We start from the raw sequence: 26,295 nt of genomic DNA, 5'->3' as shown, positions 1-26,295 counted from the left end.
TATAAATCCTAGTTTTTATTATTTTAATTGCTTTTTCTGCAACCATTAGAACTGTTGATATTTCTTGCTTGCTGCTGTGCTTCCAACAAAGTTAAACAAATATTTTGCTAGTGGATATATTCTTTTAAAAAAATTCACAATATTTTTCTAGAGCCTGATTCTTAATTATTAGCCCCTGTTCTTTTTTTTTTTTTTTTTTTTTTTTAAGATTTTATTTATTCTTGAGAGACAGAGAGAGAGAAAGGCAGAGACACAGGCAGAGGGAGAAGCAGGCTCCATGCAGGGAGCCTGATGTGGGACTCGATCCTGGAACCCTAGGGACATACCCTGAGCCAAAGGCAGATGCTCAACAACTGAGCCACCTAGGTATCCCTAGCCTCTATTCTTTCATGTATATTCCATGTCCTTTTACAAAACCTAAACTATAAATGCCTTAAAAATCTATTCTATTTTTTGAAGCCCTACAGGCCCCAGGAGTCACTGAATTAATGTTTCCTGAACTGAAAGAATATGGTTTTGAGTAAACTTACCTCCTCTCTTCTTTCTTCTGCAGAAGGAGTTTTAAGTTCTCGTGCAGTATCATCTTTCGGGTCAAAAAGATATATATAATCTGAGGAGTAGCTAACAAGAATCTCTTGGCCATCCTCACTGTAACACAGAGATGTCACCCTGCAGGACTTATTATTGAGATGGGAAGGGATAAAACGGGCAACCATTCCAGTAGTTCCTCGACCTGCATAATTCCCTAAATAAGAAAACAGGAAGTTATATACATTTTTTAAGAAAAATATTTTTAAAACTCTTAATCTAAATTATGAGATGTGTGATTTAATGTAGCAATATAAAATCCAAAATATCATATTCTATTTCTAGAAGAGGCCCTTTTCTCAATAGCCTGATTTTATAACAAAATAATAGAGAATACAGCATAAAGGCTACATATCTTCAAAAAAAATTTCCTGAGTGGCTGGAATTACATAGATTACATAAATGTTCTACAAATTACATGAAGGTATTATTCAAAATATGAGTTATTTAATTAAAATGATTTGTGATTATAGTTATACTAAATCATCTTCCAAAAATTTTCCCCCAATGAAGGTAACATAATTTTTAGAATATAGTTAAGCTTATATTTATTATTAGCATACTAAATAAAATAGTGTACTTTCTTTTTTAAATGATTTACCTTTTGCTTCAGGTTAAAAAAAAGATTTATTTATTTTTCTTATTAATCTCTACATTCAATGTGGGGCCCAAATTCATGACCCTGAGATCAAAAATTGCATGATCTTCTGACTGACCCAGCCAGGCACCCCATGCCTGTTTTTTTTTTTTTTTTTAAAGATTTTATTTATTTATTCATGAGAAACACACACAGAGAGAGGGGCAGAGACACAGACAGAGGGAGAAGCAGGCTCCATGCAAGGAGCCTGAAGCGGGACTCAATCCCAGGACTCCAGGATCATGCCCTGGGCGAAAGGCAGGCACTAAACCACTGAGCCACCCAGGGATCTCAGGCACCCCTATGTTTTTAAAAGATTTTTGATTGTCATGAAATTTTCCTCTTGATATCAGAATGAGGACACATTTCCAACTTTAATAATTTTGGCAATCATCAATATAATACAATATGATAGGAAGAGTCCAACTGGCACTTGGCACTTTGTGCCCTGGAGGTCTGGAAATACTAAATTCTAAAAGTCCCACAAAATTGTATAATACTAACACAAGGAGATCATGTCCTGTTCAAATGTCAATTGTGTCCCATCTTGAACAATAGTAATTTAGCCTACAATTTCATATTATTTCTACTGTTTCCCTAAAAGTGTATATCCAAATAGACAAGATTTCTCAATCACAGTTCCAAAAAAACAAAAAAACTACCTAGTCTTCCTTTCTATTTTAATCTTTTTCTTTTTACTTTTTTAGAGAGAGAGAGAATCTGCACATGAGTGGGGGGTTTGTGGTGGGGATGATGGGAGAAGGCAGAGGGAGAAGGAGAGAGAGAATCTTAAGCAGGCTCCATGCTCAGCAGAGCCCATTGCAGGGCTCTGAAATCTCATGACCCTGAAATCATGACCTGCATCAAAATCAAGAGTTGGACAAAAAACTGACTGAGCCACCCAGGTGCCCTCAACCTAGTCTTCCCATTTCAGTAATCTATGTCCATTTTTACTGGATATAAATTAACACTGAAATTGGCATTGTTAGTTTCTGGCCAAGTCCACTTTTATTTTTAGCAATATAAAACATGCGAATATATGTAATGTGTATATAATGTATGTATATTTGGTGGATGTGTGGGTATATAATCCTGGCCTCCCCTTACTGAGAAAATGCTAATAAGTTGGCTTTAATTTGGATATTTCAGAGGTGGTCTGAATATCCATAATGGATAAGGAGCAAATGAGTTTAAGACAATCAGTCTTAAATGGTATATAAATGTAGAAGCTGAGAAGAAAAGGAAACATTAAAAAGCCAAGATTGCTAACAACCACCAGAAACTAGGAGAGAAGCATGCAAGAGCCTCCTGAATGCCACCAGCAGAAAACCCTACAAAAGACTGATTTTAGATCTCTAACCTCTGGAAAGATAAGAATCAATTTCTGACATCTTAAACTTCAGTGCTCCAGCATCACTAATAGTAATTTAACTAGGCATAAGTATATACTGTACATTAACACATACCCAAGTCACTGTTCTTTCCTAACTTTCCTCTCTCCCACAAAGAGAAATTAGAAAGCCAAATGTTGTGGGCTAATCGTGTCCCCCCAAATTCATGTCCATCCAGAACTCGGAATGATTCTGGAATATTTGGAAATAGGGTCTTTGCAGATGTAATGAGGTCACCCTGGATTAGGGTGAGCCCTAGTTCCAATATGACTAGTGTCCCAATAAGAGGAAAATGTGGATTCAGATACATACAGAGGAGAATGGTATATAAATGTGGAAGGAGAGAGTGAAAGGAAACATTTAAAGCCATATTGCCAACAATCATCAGAAACTAGGAGAGAAGCATGCAAGAGCTTCCCTGAGAGCCACCAGCAGAAAACCCTACAATAGACTGATTTTAGATATCTAACCTCCAGAAAGATGGGAAGTTATCTTAAGCCACCCAATTTGTGGTAATTTGTTATCACAGCCCTAGGAAATTAATATGATCAACTGTTACAACTTTTTAAAGTGATAAACTGCAAAAGTATCACCTTGATAGGGTCATAAAATCTTGGTAAATGCTATTTTTACATGTATATGTATGCTCCACACCCACTGTGGAGTCCAATACAGGGCTTGAACTCACGACCCTAAGATCAAAAGTTGGATGTTTAACTAATCAAGCCACCCAGGCACCCTAGTAAAATGCTATTTTTTTTAATAATAACCCATATTGGGATCCCTGGGTGGCGCAGCGGTTTAGCGCCTGCCTTTGGCCCAGGGCGCGATCCTGGAGACCCGGGATCGAATCCCACGTCGGGCTCCCGGTGCATGGAGCCTGCTTCTCCCTCTGCCTATGTCTCTGCCTCTCTCTCTCTCTCTCTCTGTGACTATCATAAATAATAAAATTTTAAAAAAATTTAAAAAAAAATAATAACCCATATTATTTAAATACATTGTATTTACTGAATTTTAGGACTAACTCATGAAATTTTAAAATAGCAAATATGTCATAAATATTTATTCTTTGCGCTCACAGAATCTTATATTTTCTGTAATATCAGCTTTTTACCTGTGGCTCTTGTGCCCAGCATTCGCCGATCATATATTCGTACTGAGCTATCTGAACAGCCAACAGCAAGATAATATGGTATTGGTGGACAAATAGCTACAGATGTGGCAGCACGTCGGCAGTTAATTAAAATATCCTACAAAAGATAAAACAACACCAGTTATATACAGCTTTGCTGTACAGAGGCTCCTCTAAAGATTTAAAACATTTTCCTCTTAATTAAAAGAAAATAACCTTTCTCAGAAATCCTAACTCAGTATGATAATGAGAAGACAAAAACAACATGGTTTTCTTTTAATTTATTTTTCATGTTTCTATCAGTGTTTCTAACAAATTCAGCTTATGTGAGACCATAATAAATATACTCAGTCAATATTCCTCCTTGGCAGTTTATCACTCTAAGGGAGATTCCTTTTTTCCTTACAGTTTGCTACACAACTCCAAAATTGACTTCTAGTACAGTATTGTACATTTTTCTTATAAACCAATCAAAATAAATACATATGGAAATATAAATTTAATTAGAGGTTAAAGAAACAAACAATAGTTGAGTAATGCAAATTGCATTCTGAAGAGGAAAAATTAAAAGTCAACTCCCAAATAGAAGACTAAAACACTGAGCAATTATACTAGATCAGCAACATTTATTACAATCACATTTACCCATAATCTTATAACCCAGAGATTACTTATCATCCAATTTTAATTATAATCTTAATTTTTTTGTCATTTGTATAAAACTTTGATTCTTACATCTTTGCAATCTTCTTTTGTGCAGCTAGTTTTGATACGTGTATCAAACCACCGGACAGTTCCATCTTCACCACAGGAGAGAAAAGTATATGGGTCATTGGGTACAGTCATAATCTGTATAGGAAAACAAAAGTACAGGTAATGTTATTGAACATTTAAACAGTTGGCTTTGACATCACCATTATTTTGTAAAATAAAATAAAGAAGAAAGAAACATGTTTTTCTATTCATAGATGATCTGATCACCTATGTAGAAAATCCTATGCAATTAATTTTTTAAAAATTTAATAAGTTAGAATTCAGCAAAGTTGCAGGATACAAGACCAATATATAAAAATCAATTGTATGTCTATATACTAGCAACAAAACCATTAGAAACTGAAAATTTAAAAACAATATTTACAAAAAATACGAAAAATATAAAATACTTGAAGATATGTAAGACATGTTAACATTGAAAATTATAAAAAATAAAATAAAAGTCCTAAATAACAGGATATATATTGTGTTCATGGATTGGGACATTTAATACATTTAATACTGTCAATTCTCCCTAAATTGATATATAGATTCAAATAAATTCCAGCGGGATTTTTGGTATAAATGACAATTTGATTATCAAATTTATGTGGAAATACAAAAGATCTAAAATACCTTAAGTAAGTTGAAGAAGAAGAGCAAAGGACTTATACTACTAGCTTTAAGAGTTACTATAAAACTACAGTAATTAAGATAATATGATAGAAGTTTACTGATAAATCACTGGAAGAGAACAGGTACCGACCAAAAATAGGTGATATACATACAGCCAAGTGATTTATGATAGTGGTATAAAGAAATTCAGTGGAGAAAAAAAAACAGTGTCAGAAAACTGGATATCCATATGCAAAGTAACAAAAAAGTATTCAGGCAATACTTCAGACTTTCTTAAAAAATTATTACAACATAGATCATTGATCTAAGTGTAAAACATAAAACTATAAAACTTCTAGGAAAAAAATCCCTGTAACTTTTGGTTAAATAAAGTTTTTAGCTATAACATTAGCCCATAAGAACAAAGAACTTTGATAAAATGGGCTTCCTGAAAATTAAGAACTTCTTTTGGAAAGACAGCGTTAAGAAAATGAGGAAGAAAAGCCATAGACTGGGAGGAAAATCTTATAAATCACATACCTGAAAAATATCCAAAACATATTTTCAAAATCCCTCAAAACTCAATAATGAGAAATAAAAGTCCAATGGGCAAAGGATTTGAACAGTTCACCAAATACATAAAGATGATAAATAAGCACATAAAAAGTATGCTCAACATCATCAGATAATTGAGAAATAACACAAGAGATTCCATTATATATCTCTTAGGACGTCTAAAATAAAAAAAGATTGACCATAGCAAGTGTTAAAAAAGGATGCAGAACAACTGGAACTATCAGGCACTGCTTACAGAAATGTAAAATGATATAACCACTCTGGAAAAGTCTGGCAGTTTCTTAAAAAGTTAAACTCATTCCTCTAACATAACTCAGTCATTCCATTCCTATGTGTTTACCAAAGTAAAAGGAAAGTACATGTCCATCAAAGACACTTATACAAATATTCAAAACAGCATTATTTGTAACAGCCTAAAAGTAAAAACAACCCAAATGCCCATCCAAAGATGAAGGGTAATACAACTCAGGAATAAAAAGAGTTAGTTATTGATACTCTCAACAACATAAATGAATCTCAAAAATTATGCTAAGTGAAAAAAATCAGACCAAAAGAATACATATGGTTTGATTATATAATCTCATTCATATATAACTCCACAAAAAGTATAAACAAATCTACAGTAATTAAAAGATCAGTGATTTCCCAAGGATGTGGGGTTAAGTAGAGACAAGAGAAAGGGATTAAAAATGGGAGTAAGGAAATTTTTTAATATAATGGATATATCCATTATCCTGAAATATGGGAATGATTTCAAGATACAATAAGCTGTCAAAACTCCACAAATTGTACACTTTAAATGTGTGCAGTCTGTTGGGGATTTACCCCAAAGATTCAGATGCAATGAAACGTCGGGACACCTGCACCCCGATGTTTCTATCAGCAATGGCCACAATAGCCAAACTGTGGAAGGAGCCTCGGTGTCCATCGAAAGATGAATGGATAAAGAAGATGTGGTTTATGTATACAATGGAATATTACTCAGCAATTAGAAACGACAAATACCCACCATTTGCTTCAACGTGGATGGAACTGGAGGGTACTATGCTGAGTGAAATAAGTCAATCGGAGAAGGACAAACAGTGTATGTTCTCCTTCATTTGGGGAATATAAATAATAGTGAAAGGGAATATAAAGGAAGGGAAAAGAAATGTTGGGAAATATCAGGAAGGGAGACAGAACATAAAGACTCCTAACTCGGGGAAACGAACTAGGGGTGGTGGAAGGGGAGGAGGGCGGGTGTTGGAGGGGAATGGGTGACGGGCACTGAAGTGGACACTTGATGGGATGAGCACTGGGTGTTTTTCTGTATGTTGGTAAATTGAACACCAATAAAAATTCATTAAAAAAAATAAAATAAAAAAATAAAATAAAATAAATGTGTGCAGTGTATGACATATCAATTAAATCTCAATAAAGAACCTTCTGAATGCAACATTCATTCAAGATAAAATTCTTAGCAAACTAGGAACAGGTATATGGGTCGAAAATAAATAAAGAAAAATGTTATGACATTCAAAAAAGATATGACTGTGTATATAGGAAATCCAAAAGAATCTACAGTTGAATTATGAGAATTAATAAGTGAATAAAAGATTTCCAGTTTTAAATTTTTTTTTTTTTTTTTTTTTTTATGATAGTCACACAGAGAGAGGAGAGAGAGAGAGGCAGAGACACAGGCAGAGGGAGAAGCAGGCTCCATGCACCGGGAGCCCGATGTGGGATTCGATCCCAGGTCTCCAGGATCGCGCCCTGGGCCAAAGGCAGGCGCCAAACCGCTGCGCCACCCAGGGATCCCTAAAAAGTAAAATTCTTAAAAAGATAACATTTGCAACAGTACCAAAATATCAAATACTTCAAAAAAAATTAAAGGAAATTTGTACAGTAATGCCACATTAAAAATTATAAAATATTATTGAGAGAAGTTAAAATAAATACCTTTAAAATGCAAAAATATATCATCTTCATTGATTGGAATATACAATAATTGTAAGGTATTAGTTTGCCCTAAATTTATCTTTAAATTCAGTATAATCACAATCTAATTTTCAGCAAACTGTTTTTGTTTTTGTTTTTTTAGCTTAGACATTTATCACCTCACATAGTTAAACTTTTGTGTGTGTGATCAGAATTTTTATTTTATTTTATTTTTTTATAATAAATTTATTTTTTATTGGTGTTCAGTTTGCCAACATACAGAATAACACCCAGTGCTCATCCCGTCAAGTAGCAAACTGTTTTTTGTTGGAAAATAATATGCTGGTTTAAAAAGTTAGATTGAAACACAAAGAATCAACAATGGTCAAAATGTTCTTGGAAGCAGGAACAAGAAAATGTACTCTACTAGATATCAAGAGTCATTACAAAGCAATGGCAATTAAAACAATTTGGTACTTATAAAGTACAAATAGACCAATGGTGCAAAAAAGAGTAAAAAATGGATCTATGCATATATGAACTCTTGATTTACAATTAATGGCATGTTGAACAGCAATGGGGGAATAAAACCCATCTTTCAGTAAAAGATGGTAAGTAAAATCCATATGGAAATAGAGTGACAACAGCAAGATTGTAGAACAGAAAGCCTCAACCCATTTCCCCTACAAAAACACTTACTTTTAGTAACAATATAAAGTCAAAAAGCCTTGGGGCACTTGGATGGCTCAGTTGATTGGTTAAGCGGTTGACTCTTGATTTCAGCTCAGGTTATGATCCCAGGATCATAAGCTCAAGCTCCAAAATGGGCTCAATACTGAGTGTGGAGCATGCTTAGGATTCTCTCCCTTTGCCCCTCCACTGAACCCCTCAACTTATGCTTGCTCTCTCTCTCTCTCTCTCTCAATAAAATAAAATAAAATAAGTAATCAAAAAGCCTGTAGGAGAATACCAAAAATCTGTTAAGAAAGCAGTATACCAGGTAAGTTCAAAGCCAAGTGCAGCCATATTATATAATATGTATAATATGTGATAATATATATATTATCATATAATTAGAAAAGCTTATTTAATTTCAATCATATCAGCATCTCCCCCAAGGCAGCACAGCTCAATAGTGGGGGAAAAAAGCCCAACTTGCAGCATCTCCACTGGAAAGGAAAAAAAAAGAGTGGAATATCTGTTCAACACTCTAGCTTCTAGGTAGAAGGCTGACAATGCACTAGTTTCTGTCTTGCTTGACTCTCGGCATTAATAAAACAGGAATATCTTGACAACAAAAGAGAGCTCAGCAGCTCACTGCAGCATCAAAAAACCTTCAGTATTGCAGACAGGAAAGGGAGCATGATCTCTCTAAACGGAAAATTATACACTCAAGACTAGAGAAGATACATTGTCATAAAAAAGTCTAAGGGATCTCCAGAATCTCTAGCTGGGCTGACTGGTGAAGGCTTCCCCCTGCATAAAACCAGTCTATAAAGACCAGGAAAGATGGCTGATTTTTCGAAAGAAAAATCACAACAATAAAATCACAAGGCACACAAGCATACAGGGTAAGAGCCCAATCAAAGGAACAAAATAAATCTTCAGAAACTAACTCTAATAAATATATGAAAAGAATTTACCTATGAAAAGAATTTACAAATTAATCATTCTAAGGAAGCTCAATGCACTACAAGAGAACACAAATAGACAACTATGAAACTAGGAAAACAATGCATTAACAAAATGAGAATATCACCAATGAGATAAATACTGGAAAAAGAACCAAATAGAAATTTTGGAACTGAAGAATATAATAATTACTTTAAAAATTCACTAGAGGGGATCAACATCAGGCTGGATTAAGCAGAAAGAAGAATCAGCAAACTTGAAGACAACTGTTTTGAAATTCTCAGTCGGAGAAACAAAAAGGAAGAATGCAGAAAATTGAAGAATGCCCTAAGGGACTTACAGGACACAATAAGCTGAGCAATATATATGGAAATTCCAGACAGAGAAAAAGGAGGGGAGAGAGCTTATTTGAAAAATAATGGCTGAAAACTTCCCAATGAAAATGGATATCCACACTCAAGAAGCTCAAAGGACTCTAAATAGGACAACTTGTCAAAGAGAGGGGTGCCTGGGTGACTCAGTCAGTTAAGTGTCTGCCTTCAGCTCCTAGAATCAAGACCCATCAAGCCTGCTTCTCCCTTTCTCTCTGCCCCCTCCCTGCTTGTGCTTTTTCTCTCAAATAAAAAAATAAAATCTTTATTTTAAAAAAGTCAAAAAGAATCGTGAAAGCAGCAAAGGAAACATGAATCATCATGTACAAGTGAGCTCCTATAGACAGTGGATTTCTCAGTAGAAACATTATAGGCCAGAAGGGAGTGGGATAATATATTCAATGTGCTGAAAGAAAGAAAAGAAACAAAAAGACCTGCAAACTAAGAATACTACATCCAGGAAAACTGTTTTTTAAAAATGACAGAGAAATAAAGACCTTCTTGGGTAAACAAAAGCTGAAGGAGTTGATCACCAGAAGACCTGCCTTATAAGAACTGCTATAGGGATTCCTTCAAGTTAAAATAAAAAATATGAGATAGCAACACACTACAGTATAAAAATATAAAGGTCTCTGATAAAGGTAAATATACAAATACAGAAATGTGTAATACTATAAATAGTGATATATAGATCACTTTTTATTTGAGCATAGATATTTAAAAGGATAAAGCATTAAAAATTATGCACTATGTCAATGAATACAACATACAAAAAGATGTAATCTGTGATAGTGATAACATAGTGGGAGCAGGATGTAATAAAGGAAGTAGTTTTTGTGTGTGATTGAAGTTAATTTGTTATCAGTTTAAGATAAATTGTTGTAACTATAAAATGTTTTATAAAATCCTTATTTTAACCACAATGAAAAAAAATATATAGACGTACAAAAGAAGAATCAAAGGATGTCACTAAAAAAAAAAAAAAAAAAAAAACAAGAATGACAAAATCATTACAATACATACAGGAAAAAATTGGTAAAATGGCAATAGTAAGTACTTCTCTATCAGTAACTACTTTAAAAAGTATGGTACACTAAAAATTGGTAAAATGGCAATAGTAAGTACTTCTCTATCAGTAACTACTTTAAAAAGTATGGTACACTAAAAATTGGTAAAATGGCAATAGTAAGTACTTCTCTATCAGTAACTACTTTAAAAAGTATGGTACACTACCAAGAGAGAAGTTTATAGCAGTAACCACCTACATTAGAAAATAAGAAAGATCTCAAATCAACAATCTATCTTTACACTTCAAAAAACTAACAAAAGGAGGCACCTGGGTGGCTCACTGGTTGAGCATCTACCTTCAGCTCAGGTTGTGACCTGGCTGGGGTCCTAGGACAGAGTCCCACCCACATCATGCTCCCCACAGGGAGCCTGCTTCTCCCTCTGCCTATGTCTCTCTTTCTCTCTGTGTCCCTCATGAATAAATAAATAAAATCTTAAAAAAACAAACAAACAAACAAAAGAACGACAAATGAAACCCAAATTTAGAAGAGGAAAGAAATAATAGACTACCGCAAAAATAAAGGAAATAGAAGACAAAAAAAAAAAAATCAACGACACTAAGTTGGGTTTTTTATTTATTTATTTTTTAAAAGATTTATTTATTTATTTATGACAGACAGAGAGAGAGAGAGAGAGAGAGAGAGAGACAGGCAGAGGGAGAAACAGGCTCCATGCTAGGAGCCCCAATGCGGGACTCGATCCCAGGACTCCAGGATTGCGCCCTGGGCCAAAGGCAGGCGCCAAACCGCCGAGCCACCCAGGGATCCCCTAAATTGGGTTTTTCAAAAAGATCTTCAATATTGACAAACTATTACCTAAAGAAAAAGATTCAACAAAAACCACAAATGGAAGAAGAGGCTTTACTAATTATGCCACAGAAATAAAAAGCATGTTAAGACTCATATGAACAATTATACAACACATTTCTAGAAGAAATGTATATATTTCTAGGAACATACAACCTACCAAAACTAAATTATGAAGAAATAAATAATTTGAACAAATCTGTAGCTAGTAAGGAGATTGAATCACTAATCAAAAATATCCCAACCAAAAAAGCCCAGAACCAGATGGCTTTACTGGGGAACTTTACCTTCACTTAAAGAACACCAATCCTCCCCAAACCCTTCCAAAAAAACTGAAGAAACAGGAACACTTCCAAATTCATCCTATAAGGACAACTTTATTGTGATACCAAAACCAAAGACACTAAAAGAACACAAAACTATAAACTATGTCCCTGATGAATACTGATGTAAAACTCTTCAACAAAATACAAAAAAAAAAAAAAAGAAAAAACCCAAAACAACAACATGTTATTCAGCACGATCAAGTGGGAATTACTAATGGAATGCAAAAATGAGTTCAATATATGCAAATCAATCAATATGATATACCGTATTAACATAATGAAGAACAAAAACCATATGATCATCATAACTGATATCAAAAAAAGCATCTGACACATCAACACTCCTTCACAATAAAAAAATCTCAACAAACTAGGAATGGAAGGAAATTACCTCAACCTAATAAAGACCATATATAGAATCTCAGTTATCATATTCAATGGTAAAACACTAAAAGTTTTCTTACTAAGATCAGGAACAAGGTACAAATGCCTACTCTTATCACATCTATTCAATACAGCAGTGAATTCTAGCTAAAGCAATTAGGCAAGGAAAAAAAAAAACACTGAAATTAGAAAGGAAGAGGTAAAATTATTTGTTTGGTGAAGATAGGATCTTATAGGTAGAAAATGCTGAAGATCCCAATACAAAATACTGTTAGAACTAATAAATGAGGGGATCCCTGGGTGGCGCAGTGGTTTGGCGCTTGCCTTTGGCCCAGGGCACGATCCTGGAGACCCGGGATCGAATCCCACATCAGGCTCCCAGTGCATGGAGCCTGCTTCTCCCTCTGCCTGTGTCTCTGCCTCTCTCTCTCTCTCTCTCTCTCTCTATCATAAATAAATAAAAATTTTAAAAAAAAGAAATAAAAAAAAAGAACTAATAAATGAGGGGCGCCTGGGTGGCTCTGCCTGAGTGCTTTCCACTCAGGTCATAATCTCAGGATCTAGGATTGAGCCCCACGTCAGGCTTCCCACTCAGCAAGGAGCCTGCTTCTCCATCTGCCTCTCACTGCTGCTGGTGCTCTCTCTCTCAAATAAATAAATAAAATCTTAAAAAAAAAAAAAAACCTAATGAATGTATACAGCAAAGCCGCAGGTTACAAAAATCAGCTTTTTCTATATACTATCAATAAACAATCTGAAAAGAAAATTAGGACAACAGTCTCATTTACAATAGCTATCTTCAACAAATCTATGGAATGGGAGAACATGCAAACTGATAAGGCGTTAATACACGAAATACAAAAAGAACCCGTTCAACTCAACCAGAACATTTCATTAAGTAAATGTAAATCAAAGACACAATGAAAGATCTCCTCACACCCATTAAAATGGTTACTCTTGAACAAAAAAAGAAAATAACAAGGGTTGACAAGAATATGGAAAAACTGGAACCCTTATGCACTGCTGTTAGGAATGTAAAATGGAACAGCCACTATGGAAAACAGTATGGAGGTTCCTTAAAGAATTAAAAATAAGGGGGCACCTAGGTTCATTCAGTGGAATGTCCAACTCTTGATTTCGGCATAGGTCATAATCTCAGGACGGTGGGATCGAGCCCTGTATCAGGTTCCATGCTTGGTGAGGAGTCTGCATAAAATTCTTTCCCTTTCCCTCTCTCACCCTGTTCTCTCTCTCTCTCTCTCTGTCTCTCTCTCTCTCTCTCAAACAAATAAATCTTTTTTAAAAATAGAATTATTACATAATCCAGCAATCCCATTTCTGGGTATATAAACCCAAAAAATCAAAACCGGGGTCCCAAAGAGATATTTGCACCCCCATGTTCACTGCATTACTCACAATAACCAAGAAGTAGAAAGCCCAAATGTCCAATGACAAGTAAATGGATTGTATGATATATACATACAATGGGAAAGTATTAAGCCTTAGAAAAGGAAATCCTGCCATAGATTGACATGGATGAACCATGAGGACATTATGCTAACCAAAATAAGCTAGTCACAAAAAGACAAATGCTGGGGCAGCCCCGGTGGCTCAGCGGTTTAGCGCCGCCTTCAGCCTGGGCATGATCCTGGAGACCCGAGATCGAGTCCCGTGTCAGGCTCCCTGCATGGAGCCTGCTCCTCCCTCTCTCTGCCTGTGTCTCTGCCTCTCTCTGTGTGTCTCTCATGAATAAATAAATAAAATCTTAAAAAAAAAAAAGATTTAAAAAAAAGACAAATGCTACATGATTGTACTTCTATGAGGTATCTAAAATAATCAAACTCAGAAATAAAGTAAAATGGAGGTTGCAAGGGATAGGGGAAGAGGGAATAGTGGAATTGTTCAATGGATAGATTTCAGCTTTAAAAAATATCCTATTCACACATACATTACAGTTTATATGTATTCAGCAAAAAAACCACCTTTGGTTAATGGGCATACATTGTTAAAATGTCTTTATGGAGAATGCTCTTTGTATGCTATTTGGGATTCTCATTTAATTCTCCAAGAAATAAATTATATTAATACAAAAATCCATAAGGAGAAAAAAATTTACCCGAACTTCATACTATCACAAAAATCAAATGCAGGTGAATTATAATACCTAAATGCAAAGACGAAACAATAAACTTTTTAAAAGAGAGAATAGAAGAATATTTCCATAATCTCAAACTAGGAAAAAAAAATTTTTTTAAAGATTTAGAGAGAGAGAGAGAGAGAGAGAGAGAGAGAGGCAGAGACACAGGCAGAAGGAGAAGCAGGCTCCATGGAGGGAGCCCGATGTGGAACTCAATCCTGGGACTCCAGGATCATGCCCTGGGCTGAAGGCAGGCGCCAAACCACTGAGCCACCCAGGGATCCCCAAGGTAAAACTATTTTGACCAGGATGCAGAAAGCACTAATAATAAAGGAAAACATCAATAAATTAGACATTAAAAACATCTGTTCATCCAAAGACATCATTAGGAAAGTGAAAAATTAACCACAGAGTAGGAAAAGATAGGTTCATATACAGAAGAGATTAAGAAACTCCTATAAATCAAAAATAAGATGACAAACCCAATGAAAAGATTAGGAGAGACATTTGAATAGGCACCTGACAAAAGAATATATCCAAATAACCAAAAAACATATGGAGAGATGCACAACCTCAGCAGCATCAACAGGGAAAGGCACTTGAAACCATAAAATGACACTATATAAGCTGCCAAAATTAGAGACTAATAATACCGATTGTTGGCAAAGATGGGCAACAACAGAAACTCTTGTATACTACTGGCAGGAATATAAGTTGTTACAATTATTTTGGAAAATTATTTAGTAATATCTCTAAAATAAACAAAAACATATCCTATGACCAAGCAAGTTTACTTCTAAGTATATGTGCAACAAAGTACATGCATTTTGTACTTGGGAGTCATGTAAAGGAATGTTCTCCAAGCAGGAAATCAAATTTAAAAGTTTCATCAACAATAGAAGAAATCAATCAATCATGATATATTCACACAATGGAATACTATAACAATTAAAATGAACAAATTATAGTTGCACCCAATATGGATGAATTTGACAAATTATTAGAGGTCAGAACAAGGAGACTTCTGGGATACTTAATGCTTTTATATTTCTTGACCTAAGTAGTTGTTATCTGAATAGATTTACTTTGTGGTAATTTACTAAGCTATATACTTAGGATTTATGTACTTTTCCTAAATTGTTTTACTTCAATTAAAAAAAAAAAAAAGCTTAATGGTAGATGGAATAAAGTCATCTAATACATGTAATCAGAATTCCAAAAGAAAAAAATGGAGAATGGTAAATAACCAAAGACCAAAGATTGCAAATTTCCCACATTTTTCAAGATGCCAATTTCCTGATGCCAAAAACGCATCAATAAATTCCAAGTTTTAAAGACCTGGCTGGTTGTAAAACTGATTTAAATGAATCCTGAAATGGTAAGATGAAACTACAGCAGAAGTCCCAACATCTCCTTCCTTAATTATATTTAAAGACTATGGGGCGACTGGGTGGCTCAGGTGGTTAAGCGTCTGCCTTTGGCTCAGGTCATAATCCCGGGGTCCTAGGAAGGAGTCCTGTGTTGGACTCCCTGCTCAAATAAAAATAAAAAAGGAAATCCAAGCTTAACTATACTGTGGTGACATTAATAAAGGAGAAAACACAGTAAAGAAAAATGTAATTAAAAGTAGCCAAGGAAGAGGGGTGCCTGGGTGGCTCAGTTGGTCAAGTGTCTACTTTCAGCTCAGGCAATGATCCCTGGGCCCTGGGATGGAGCTGGCCCCTCCCCCTGCTCATGTTTTCTCTCTCTCTCTCTCTCTCTCTCTCTCTCTCAAATAAATCTCTTTTTAAAAAAAAGGCAGTGGGGTGCCTGGGTGGCTCAGTGGTTGAGTGTCTGCCTTCCCAGCGTACTGGTCTTGAGTTCTGCATCAGGCTCCCCACAGGGAGCCTGCTTCTCCCTCTATGTCTCTGCTTCAATCTGTGTCTCTAATGAATAAATAAATAACATCTAAAAAAAAAAAAAAGAGTCAAAGAAGAGAGACAGATTAACTATAAAGAAATCACAATTAGACTGATGACTGAGTTCTCTTCAACAATAAAGTTAGAACACAGTGGAATAGCACCTAAATTAAAATAACTATCAAACTAGATATCCAGGGCAGCCCTGGTGGCACAGCAGTTTAGCGCCACCTGCAGCCCAGGGTGTGATCCTGGGGACCAGGGATCAAGTCCCGCATCAGGCTCCTTGCATGGAGCCTGCTTCTCCCTCTGCCTGTGTCTCAGCCTCTCTCTCTCTCTCTCTCTGTGTGTGTCTCTCATGAATAAATAAATAAAATCTTAAAAAAAAATAGATATGCAGCAAATATCCAGCAAAACTATCTTTGATGAATTGATATAAAATTCTTCATTTTCTGGAAAGAGATGAAAAAAGAAAAGGAAGGAATGAAGAAAAGAAAAGAAAAGGATAATAGGAAATGAAAATTGTTTCTATTAACAAACTTTTACTAGAGGAACTGGTAAAGAAAGTACTTTAGGTACACAAATGGCCCCACATGGAGAATCTGTGGTGGAAAAGCCAAAAAGTATTGGTAAATATGTAGGCAAGTCTAAACAAATACAAACTAATGAGACAGTAATATATAATTTATGAGAGAAAAGATATAACTAAATTCAGAATAATATAAGCATATAAAATTGGAAACAGGAGAAGAGATTAAAATGTTCTAAAGTGTTTTATTCAGAAGGGCAAAAGTATTGATTTTAGGCTTTGTTAATTATTCTTCTAAAGCATGAATGTCTATCTTCCATGCAAATAGCAGAAACAAAACAGAAAGCAAATCTTCAAGCAATTTTAAAGAAAGGCATAAAGGCAAAGGATAATACATATAGAGGAAATTAAAAAAAAAACAAAACACAAACAGAAAACAGTAAAATAAAAAAAAAACAGTAAAATAAATGAATAGATCCAAATATATCACCACTCACAATAAATTGTCAAAGCATGAATTGACTAAAATCTCCAGTTCAAAGCCAAATTTATGAAAATGGATGAGAAAATAAAATGCATCTATATGCTATTTTTGTAAGTACACACCAAAACATGAGGTCACCAGAGAAATGAAATTCAGATCATGGAAAAAGACATACCAGGTTAACAAATAATGGGAAACCGATGAATGATTTCATGCAAAGAAATGATATGGAAAGACTCTAAAAGAGCAGTCTGAAAAGTAAACAATTTTTCTGAATCAAGTTAAGCAGTATCATTGTATCTTAAATTCATTTCACCTCATTTAATTCAGCTCCGGGTTTGAACTTATTAATGTCTTCTAGGAATCTGATTCTTTTGGCTAGTGTGCAAGTGTTCTTTCTGCCATGGGAACATTTGATAAACATGCCATCAACGACTTTATATAAGACAGAGATAAAGTGCTGAAGAGGTTAAAGCCTAGTATACAGGCTTATAGCACAGTAATAGAAATATTTCTAAAGGCTGACATTACAAACTCTATTACTATTTCATTTTATTTCTTAATTTTATTCACAAGTCTATCAAGACACACTTTCTCAAGTACTTTACTGAAATCTAGATCGTCTGTCAATAATTTCTGACTACATATGCATGAGTATGTACATTACATACACAAATCTACACACATACTTATAAAAAAACACACACTAATATATTTTCATATATATAAAGTACTGTACCTCATAGGTAGTTCCATAATGGCACGTAAATTGGCATTGTCTGTTGGTTTCTGCATCTTGCTCAACGTTGGTATAAAATATTACTCCATCTCCAGAGCAAGACACAATTTGCTTATCATTTGTGCACGGTAAGAACTTTGCACTAAATATATTTGCTCGGTGCCCTGAACGAATTGTTGTCAAAACCTACAACACAGAGAAAGAACTTCTTGGTGATTTATTATTTCCTAGAAAGAAACATTCATATTTAATATAATCATAGCCAGGAATAAATTCGCATTAACATTACTATCTCAATAAAAAATTATCATTTGATTCTCAACTATTATAATTTATAAAAAAACAGAATCTCACATATTTTCTTTTTTCTTTCTGAGATATGAAAAGCAAGTACCATCAGTAGGAACAGTGCTGTGAAAATTAAATTATGTATTTCCACCTACTTGGTGTATCTTATTCATAAAATCTCAGTAAATAAGGACTATTATAAATGGGGGGGGGGGAGAGAACCAGAGAAGATGATTTTTATGATTTTAAAAATATTTTCCTATATTCCTCAGATAATTGACTTCAAACAAATTACTTTTAGGCCTGGGGAGTGGGTACAGGAATGGGGAGAAAGGACTACCCTAACAGACTTCTGAAACTGTTGACTAGATGATTTTTAAGTTATTCTCTTCCAGGATAACAAAATAAAAGTAAACTGATTTAAATGAATCCTGAAATGGTAAGATGAAACTACAGCAGTCCCAACATCTCCTTCCTTAATTATATTTAAAGACTATGGGGCGACTGGGTGGCTCAGGTGGTTAAGCGTCTGCCTTTGGCTCAGGTCATAATCCCGGGGTCCCAGGAAGGAGTCCTGTGTTGGACTCCCTGCTCAGCAGGGAGTCTGCTCCTATCTCTCCCCCACTATTCCTCCTCTGCTCATGCTATCTCTCTCTCAAATAAATAAAATCTTTAAAAAAATAAAGACTAGAATTCCTGTGACAGAAATAAAGTTTAAAATAAATATTTAAATATTTGCAACATACAGTAAGGATAAAGGACAAATTCCCCTAATAGTGCTTAAAAATTGAGAGAAAGAAACTTAACAAAACCTGGGGTTTTTTAACTGAATGGGCAAAAGATCTATATAGTCCACAAAAAGATCTACAAAGGGTCTTTAAGAATGTGAGAAAACATCCAACTTCGTTCATAAGGGAAATGCAAATTGAAGCTACACTGAAAAGCTAATTCTCATTTTCAGATTGGCAACAATTCAAGTTTGACAATACATTATGTAAGTAAGCCTCCTGGGAAACAGGCTTTTCAACATTTCTGGTGGAGCATTAGATGGTACAAGATGAGTGGAGAGGAATTTAGCAGCACTTCACAAAACTAGACACGTGTTTACCCTTTGACTAGACAAGTCTATTTCTAGGAATTTACCTTTAAGACATACCTCCAACAATACAAGAAAAAAAATGCACAAATTTATTTAAAGAGCTATTCATTACAGCAAATCACAAAAGACTTAGTGAATAAATTATGGTACATCCCCACACTGTATGTACAATGAGAATTTAATGCAGTGGGACTCTGGTGTGCTTTAAAAAATAAGGACATGTCAAAATAGACAAATTTGTCTTTAAATAACCCACCAAACAAACTGGGGTAATGAAAAAATAAAAAAAGTATTATCAGTAATAGATCATAATATATTGAATTTTTAAAAATCCATAATCCCAAAGTGATTTTTTTGAAAAAACAGTAGGGACAATCCTCTGATTTTTAAAATAACGTCAATTAATAAATGTAGAAGGAATGACAATTAAAAATCACTATTTTGTAGCTACATTTTAATAACTGATCAAGGCAAGAATCAATACTAAAACCACTGTAAGAAAGATTATTATGAAAGAGAATATTCACACAGTCTCAACATACCACTTCACAAGCAGCTTATTAACTGCAAAGGGTAACATTCCTATACAATGGAGAGCTCAAACTTAACATCACCAGTAAGGAGACAAACTAACATCACATACCACAAAGTCACCTGTGGAGACTTCTTAGCTATAATGTTTAATTTTTATCTATTCATGAAAAAACAATCAGACAAATCCAAACTGAGAAACAATGTATAAAACAACTGTTCTTCTGATGTTAATACAATAAAACAAGTATCATCTCAATGTCTCAAAAGACCAAGAAGTTGGATAAACTATCCTAAAGGAGACTAAGGAAATATGACAACTGCATGAAATGATGGATGGAGCTTGGATTGAAAGAGGCATGGCAGTGACAACAGCATAAAACAAGTGAGAAAATTTGAATATAGACCATATTCATATATATGTGCATGTATTGCATATATACACTGTCAAATAGAAAATCATGTATGTAATAGCATATAGATGACTGATCATTCCTGATAAATCGCCACCAACACTGAATTAATAACAAGTACTGAATCAGTGCTCCTAGGGAAATACGTGGTTAGGTTCCTTTGAGCCTCATGCCACATTTTCCTTAATTAATCAATACACAGCGTTGTTTTATAGGTTTCTGTATAAAGACATATTTAATATATACTCTGTTGACTCATTAACATTGAACTCATGGCCAATTGCATTATAACTCGTGCCTAATGAAGCTCAGCTAACATTTTTTTCTCCGTAAGAAACATCCCAGGCTTCTTGTGCTAGGAACACAAGACAGTATTTCAACATGATATCTGGGGACATTTTAAAACAGTGAAATCATTATAAAAAGCACAAAAATGCAAAAATGTGACACAAAATATACCATGAAAAAGATATAGCATGTTTACAGTATGAGAGCTGAAATAAGAAGTCAGCCTTGTTTATCTCAGCTGGTAATGTAAGTATTGATTTGTGTACTGAATGACTTAATTCTCTTCCACTCTGCTCATGTGCATGGCCATGAATGGAAGTATCAACTTAGGAATTAAAAATAAATTTCAGGGACACCTGAGTGGCTCAGCGGTTGAGCCTCTCTGCCTTTGGCTCAGGATGTGATCCCGGATTTCTGGGATTGAGTTCCACATCGGGCTCCTTGCATGGAGCCTGCTTCTCCCTCTGCCTGTGTCTCTGCCTCTCTTTCTGTGTCTCTCATGAATAAATAAATAAATAAAATCTTTTTTAAAAATAATAAATAAAAATAAATTTCAATGAATAGGCAAATTTGCAAATATGAAATCCACAAGTAATGAAGATTAACTCCAGATTCAATATTACTTATTTTTAAAAATAGGATAATGTTGTCTTAGTAGATATATGCCAAAGTATTCATGAATAAAGTGCATGATGCCTCCAACTTACACTCAATTGTTTTAAAAAAAAATTTATTTGTGGATGTTTATTGTATTTTTTTTTTATTTTTCCAAAAGTTTTTAAATTTTAAAACAAAGTTAAGAAAATATATTTCAACTTTATTTTAGGTTTGGTTTTAAGTATTTAGTGTATAACACAAACTGCCAAATTTTTATCAGAGAGTACCACACTAAATCATAACAAAAATTTGGAATGACTATTAGCAGCTATTTATCTTGACCACTTTGAATACTTAAGTCACTTCATTTTATTTAAGATTTAGGTTACTGAGTTATGGCCAAAATAAGGATTTGCTGAGTGCCATAAATTACTCCACAGTAAGTCTTACACATATAAAGCACATATAATTAGAGTCAAATAAAAAACAGGGTGGGGGGGTATCTTTTGCACCTATATCAACCAAAGCCAATGAAGAATAAAATTTGTCTGTTAAAAAGTATTTTAAATTCTTTCATTACTCTCTTCAAGTTTAAGACACTAAGATCTGCAAGACTAAGGTATAAAAATAATACAAAGAATAATTAATGTAAAGCCTTTAAACAAAATAGGTGTCATGGCCTTTACCTCTGTCAGGTATTTTGACATGGTTTACCAAGTAGCTAACTAAGTAAAAGTCACTGCATACAGTGTATATAGTAATTTCTTCATCTTTTGTCTTTGCTTTAGTCACATTCAGCAGACATTATTCTTAACGACTCATGATTTATCTTCACTTAACAGGTTTATGCATAGCTTAAGAAACAAAAGCACTCAATACACTAGTATTGTGTATTGACATATCTCATATTATTCACATATTATTCACATATTGAGATGGATTTCTTTATGAAAATGATCAAGATTTAAAGAGTAAACATTTTAAGCCTTTTCCTTTTAGACAAATCTCTTGATTTCAGATGTCCTCTTTCAAACTTACTACCCTTCCAGTGTTCTCCATCTTTATCTCAATGGCAGCAATATCCACCCACACAGTTGATCAAGTCAAAAACTAAAGAATCGTCCTTCATTTCTTTCCCTCATCCACTATATAAAATCCACCAGAAAATCCAGGTCTAAGATACATTCCAAATTACTTCTCATCAACTCAATGGCATTACCTTTGTCTAACCTACCATCCCTTTTCACTGAGATGACTCGATGGCCTCCTATCTCCCACTTCTGATCTTACTCAAACTCTACTCTACAGATAGCAGCCAGAGCTATCTTTTAAAAACGCAAATCATATCACCATGAATGTTTAATATACTCCAGTGAGTATTTCAATTACACTAAAATGTAAACTCGTTAATATTGCCTATTAAGCCTACTATCTGACCACTGCCTACCATGTTAATTTCATTTTGTACCACTCTCCCCAATTTATTAATAGATAATTGTTGGAAGAACAGTACTCATATGTATATGATCAGTAAATTCAACAAAGGTCAGAATTTGTTTAGAATTGTTGAAACTGAACTATATAATCAATACAGATATGCATTCTACTGAAGGTAAATAGTAAGATTGATTTTTTAAAAAATGATGTGCATTTGCAGTTACTATTTTTGGCAGCTGGATTTATTTTCTTCTCTGTGCTTTCTGTGAGTCGCATTATAATACTTATTCAGAAAACATCTAAGAATAATGGCCTAGAAAGGCAGAAGTTGGTAGAGTAACTCAAAGATGTAAATAACATATTGATAAATGCAATTAGTTATAAATGTGAATGTGAACTAGTTGTAACATCTATGACTTTACTGATCATCAGGTTACTCTGGCTAAAGCTACCAGACCAAGCAGGTATCTCTTTCCTTTTCCATCATGTCACTTACAATGCTTCCAAAACCTTAAGCTTGATCCAGGGTTATCCAGATAGAAGATGTTGGTTCTTCAATCTCTTGGTAAAAATCACTTCTCTCTAAACCTAACCCATACCCATATCTAAGGAATTGAATACAAAAATTCCTTGCCTGCCTTTTACTGTATTTATGGGGCACCTAACTATGTGACAGGTAATTTACTAAGTGTTGAGGAAACAAAAAAGAAAAAAACTATCATTTTCCCAAAGAAATCACTGTCTAATGGTGAGGAACATGCAAACAAACATGATATAATAATCTAATTATCCACAAAGTACAATGAGAACATAGAGGAAGTAGTGCCTACATTTGCCTAAGGCAATTAGAGAGGCATACCACAGCTAAGAGCCAAGACTTGAAGGATGGATTTAAATTTGCCAAGTAGGTGGGAGGTGTATTACAAACCAGGAGAACATCCCATGAAGAGAGAACAGTGCAAGCAAAAGAACACAGTAAAGAAACCTGTTATGGTCTGAGAACTTACAGGTAGCCGGCGAGACCAAATCAAGAAAAATTTTGCGTACTCAGTACACTCAGGATTTTTTTTAATATTAGATATCACAGGGTTGCCTTTCTTTGGTTTCATCTATACCTTGAGGAGGTGGACCTCTTGGGGGGAGGGGGGGTGACCCAGCATACTGGGGAGAGTCTGCTATAGAAATCCATACCTGATTTAGTTCCTGAGCTTTGCTTGTCTACCTTGACCTTCAAGGCCATCAAGACTAAAGCTTATATATGCTTGGATTGGCAAATACCTTCAGGGAGAAAGTGGCTTTCACGTTCACTTCTCTGGACCCGCTTTTCCCCTTCCATTTTGGACTGATAATCCCTTATTATCAAGGCAGTTACTTATTACTTTTAGGACAAATTTTTTAGGACAATTTTTAAAGTCTTTAATCAAGAATATTTTAGCTGTTTTCAGTGGGAGATTGGTCCAAATACACATGACTGTAATTATTGGAAAAAGGAACTTCGCTCTTAACGTATATTTGAGACATACCACATATAAAATTAGGATGTGTTACCATGCATTAAATTAATCTTTCCGTGAACTCGCAGAACCTAAAAATAAAGTCAAACTTTAAGAACAGTTAATATTGGGACGCCTGAGTGGCTCAGCGGTCAAGCATCTGCCTTCAGCTCAGTGCGTGATCCCAGGGTCCTGGGATCAAGTCCCACATTGGGCTCCCTGCCTGGAGCCTGCTTCTCCCTCCGCCTGTGTCTCTCTCTCTCTCTCTCTTTCTCTCTCTCTTTCTGTGTCTCTCATGAATAAATAAAATAAAATCTTAAAAAAAATAAAAAAGAACAGGTAATATGTGACTCAGGATCAAAACACATTATTTTCCTATGTAATTAATCATCTATGTTTTAAAATTTTTTTTAATATTCCTATAGGATAGCAAATTTGGATCTATTAAGACAACTATGTGAAAAAGATAAAGTCCTATATCCTAACTCTTTACAAGTATTATCTGATTGCTCATTTCTTAAACTGGAAATAAGAGTAATCACCTTTCAAATATACATTCCATTGGGAACCATGCATCAAAACGAATGTCCTTTTTCCAAAAATAAGAGTATAAAGAAGAAACAAGATCTTCTAAAACTTATTACACTGAGTATAGTCACAAAATAATTGAAAGTAGGGACTTGGAGAGATAAGTGTACCCCTATGTTCAGAGCAGCATTAGTCACATCATCAAAATGATAGAAGTAACTCAAGTATCCACCGAAAGATAAATGGAAACGTGGTGTATACATACAACAGAACATTATTCAGCCTTAAAAAAGAAGAAAAACTGACACATGCTGCAACATGTTAAATGTTAAGGGCATCATGATAAATGAAATAGGCAGTAATAAAAAGACAACTATTATAAATGCTTATATGAGGTATTCAGAGTAGTCAAATTCAGAGACACAAAAAGCAGAATGGTGGTTGCCAAGAGCTGCGGTGAGGGACGAAAAAGGAGTTATTGTTTAATGGGTAGAGTTACAGTTTTGCAAGATAAAAATAGCTCTATAGCTAGCTGTGGTGATAGTATCAACAATGTAAATATACTTAATGCCACTGAACAGAAATATTAAAAATTATTAAGATAGTTAATTTTATGTGTATTTTACTAGTTTTGTTTCAGTGAAGTTCTGCATCTTTTCAAAAACAAAAAGATTATTCCATTAGTGTCTAGTCAACTGCCATGAATACCATAAGCATTAAAATTCTGATAGTGGGGCGCCTGGGTGGCTCAAATGGTTAAACATCTGCCTTCCGCTCAAGTCATGATCTTAGGGTCCTGGGATGGAGTCCCACATTGGACTCCTGAATCAGTAGGGAGTCTGTTTCCCCTTCCTCTTCCTCTCCCTCTGCTCATGCTCATGCTCTCTCCCTCTCTCTCTGTAGCCCTCTGTCTCAAATGAATAAATAAAATCTTTAAAAATAAATTAATTAAATTCTGATAGTGACGGTCAAAAAGCATTCCACATATACATCATCCCAGGAAATGTCCTCTACTTTAAGGAAAAGATTGTCCTAGTACAACATAATGAATTATAAGAAACCAAAGGGTCATCCAGATGTATTTCTCACATATATATGGTCTTTGTCAATGGTTTTTTAAAATACTTCAGAGCCTACTTGTGTCTTAGTATTAATGAAGGTGACTTTTGGACCCCACCAAAGGGTGGGGACTGGTTGCCAGGAGTAATCATGAGATTAAAGAATTGGAACTCAGGAGGGGAGAGGGGCTGGAGGATGAATCAGTCAATGAACGATTACTTAGTCAATCAGAACTATGTAATGAAGTCTCTATAAAAACCCAAGAGGCTTTTTGGCCTTTTTCAGAGCTTCTACTCTTAGGGAATCAGAATGCTTTTATGTGCCACCAAGCCAGATCCCAAGTTCCACACTGGAATTTGGTACAGGTACCTTAAAAGTAATGGTAGTAGACCTAACATAAGTGGAATTTGAAAACATTGAATTTCCCTCTGCTAAGTCAAGACAATTAAGTAAAACTACCTCGGAAATAAAATTATGACCTTTCTTTTAATCAAAGATATCTTCAATATGAACCTCAATCAGGCTGAAAGACCTCTATTTTAATATCTTAACTGTTTAAATGTGGAAAAATAAGAAATA

General features: G+C 34.6%; 1 protein-coding gene across 8 annotated transcripts in view; it reads right to left on the bottom strand.

Annotated features, from left to right (window-relative positions):
* Positions 1-26,295, bottom strand: part of DCAF6 (DDB1 and CUL4 associated factor 6) — a 139,447-nt gene that overhangs the window by 86,685 nt on the left and 26,467 nt on the right. For all 8 annotated transcript variants that reach the window (XM_041752171.1, XM_041752201.1, XM_041752207.1 and 5 more), the window contains exons 4-7: positions 17,984-18,169; positions 4,484-4,597; positions 3,731-3,866; positions 531-745 (exon numbers count right to left, since the gene is read on the bottom strand). In XM_041752171.1, coding sequence (XP_041608105.1) covers positions 531-745; positions 3,731-3,866; positions 4,484-4,597; positions 17,984-18,169 — 651 coding nt within the window. The remainder of the gene's footprint in view (positions 1-530; positions 746-3,730; positions 3,867-4,483; positions 4,598-17,983; positions 18,170-26,295) is intronic.

Source organism: Vulpes lagopus, chromosome 1 (assembly GCF_018345385.1).
Source record: "Vulpes lagopus strain Blue_001 chromosome 1, ASM1834538v1, whole genome shotgun sequence".
NCBI classification, from domain to species: Eukaryota; Metazoa; Chordata; class Mammalia; order Carnivora; family Canidae; genus Vulpes; species Vulpes lagopus.
This window is presented reverse-complemented; position numbering and strand designations above follow the sequence as displayed.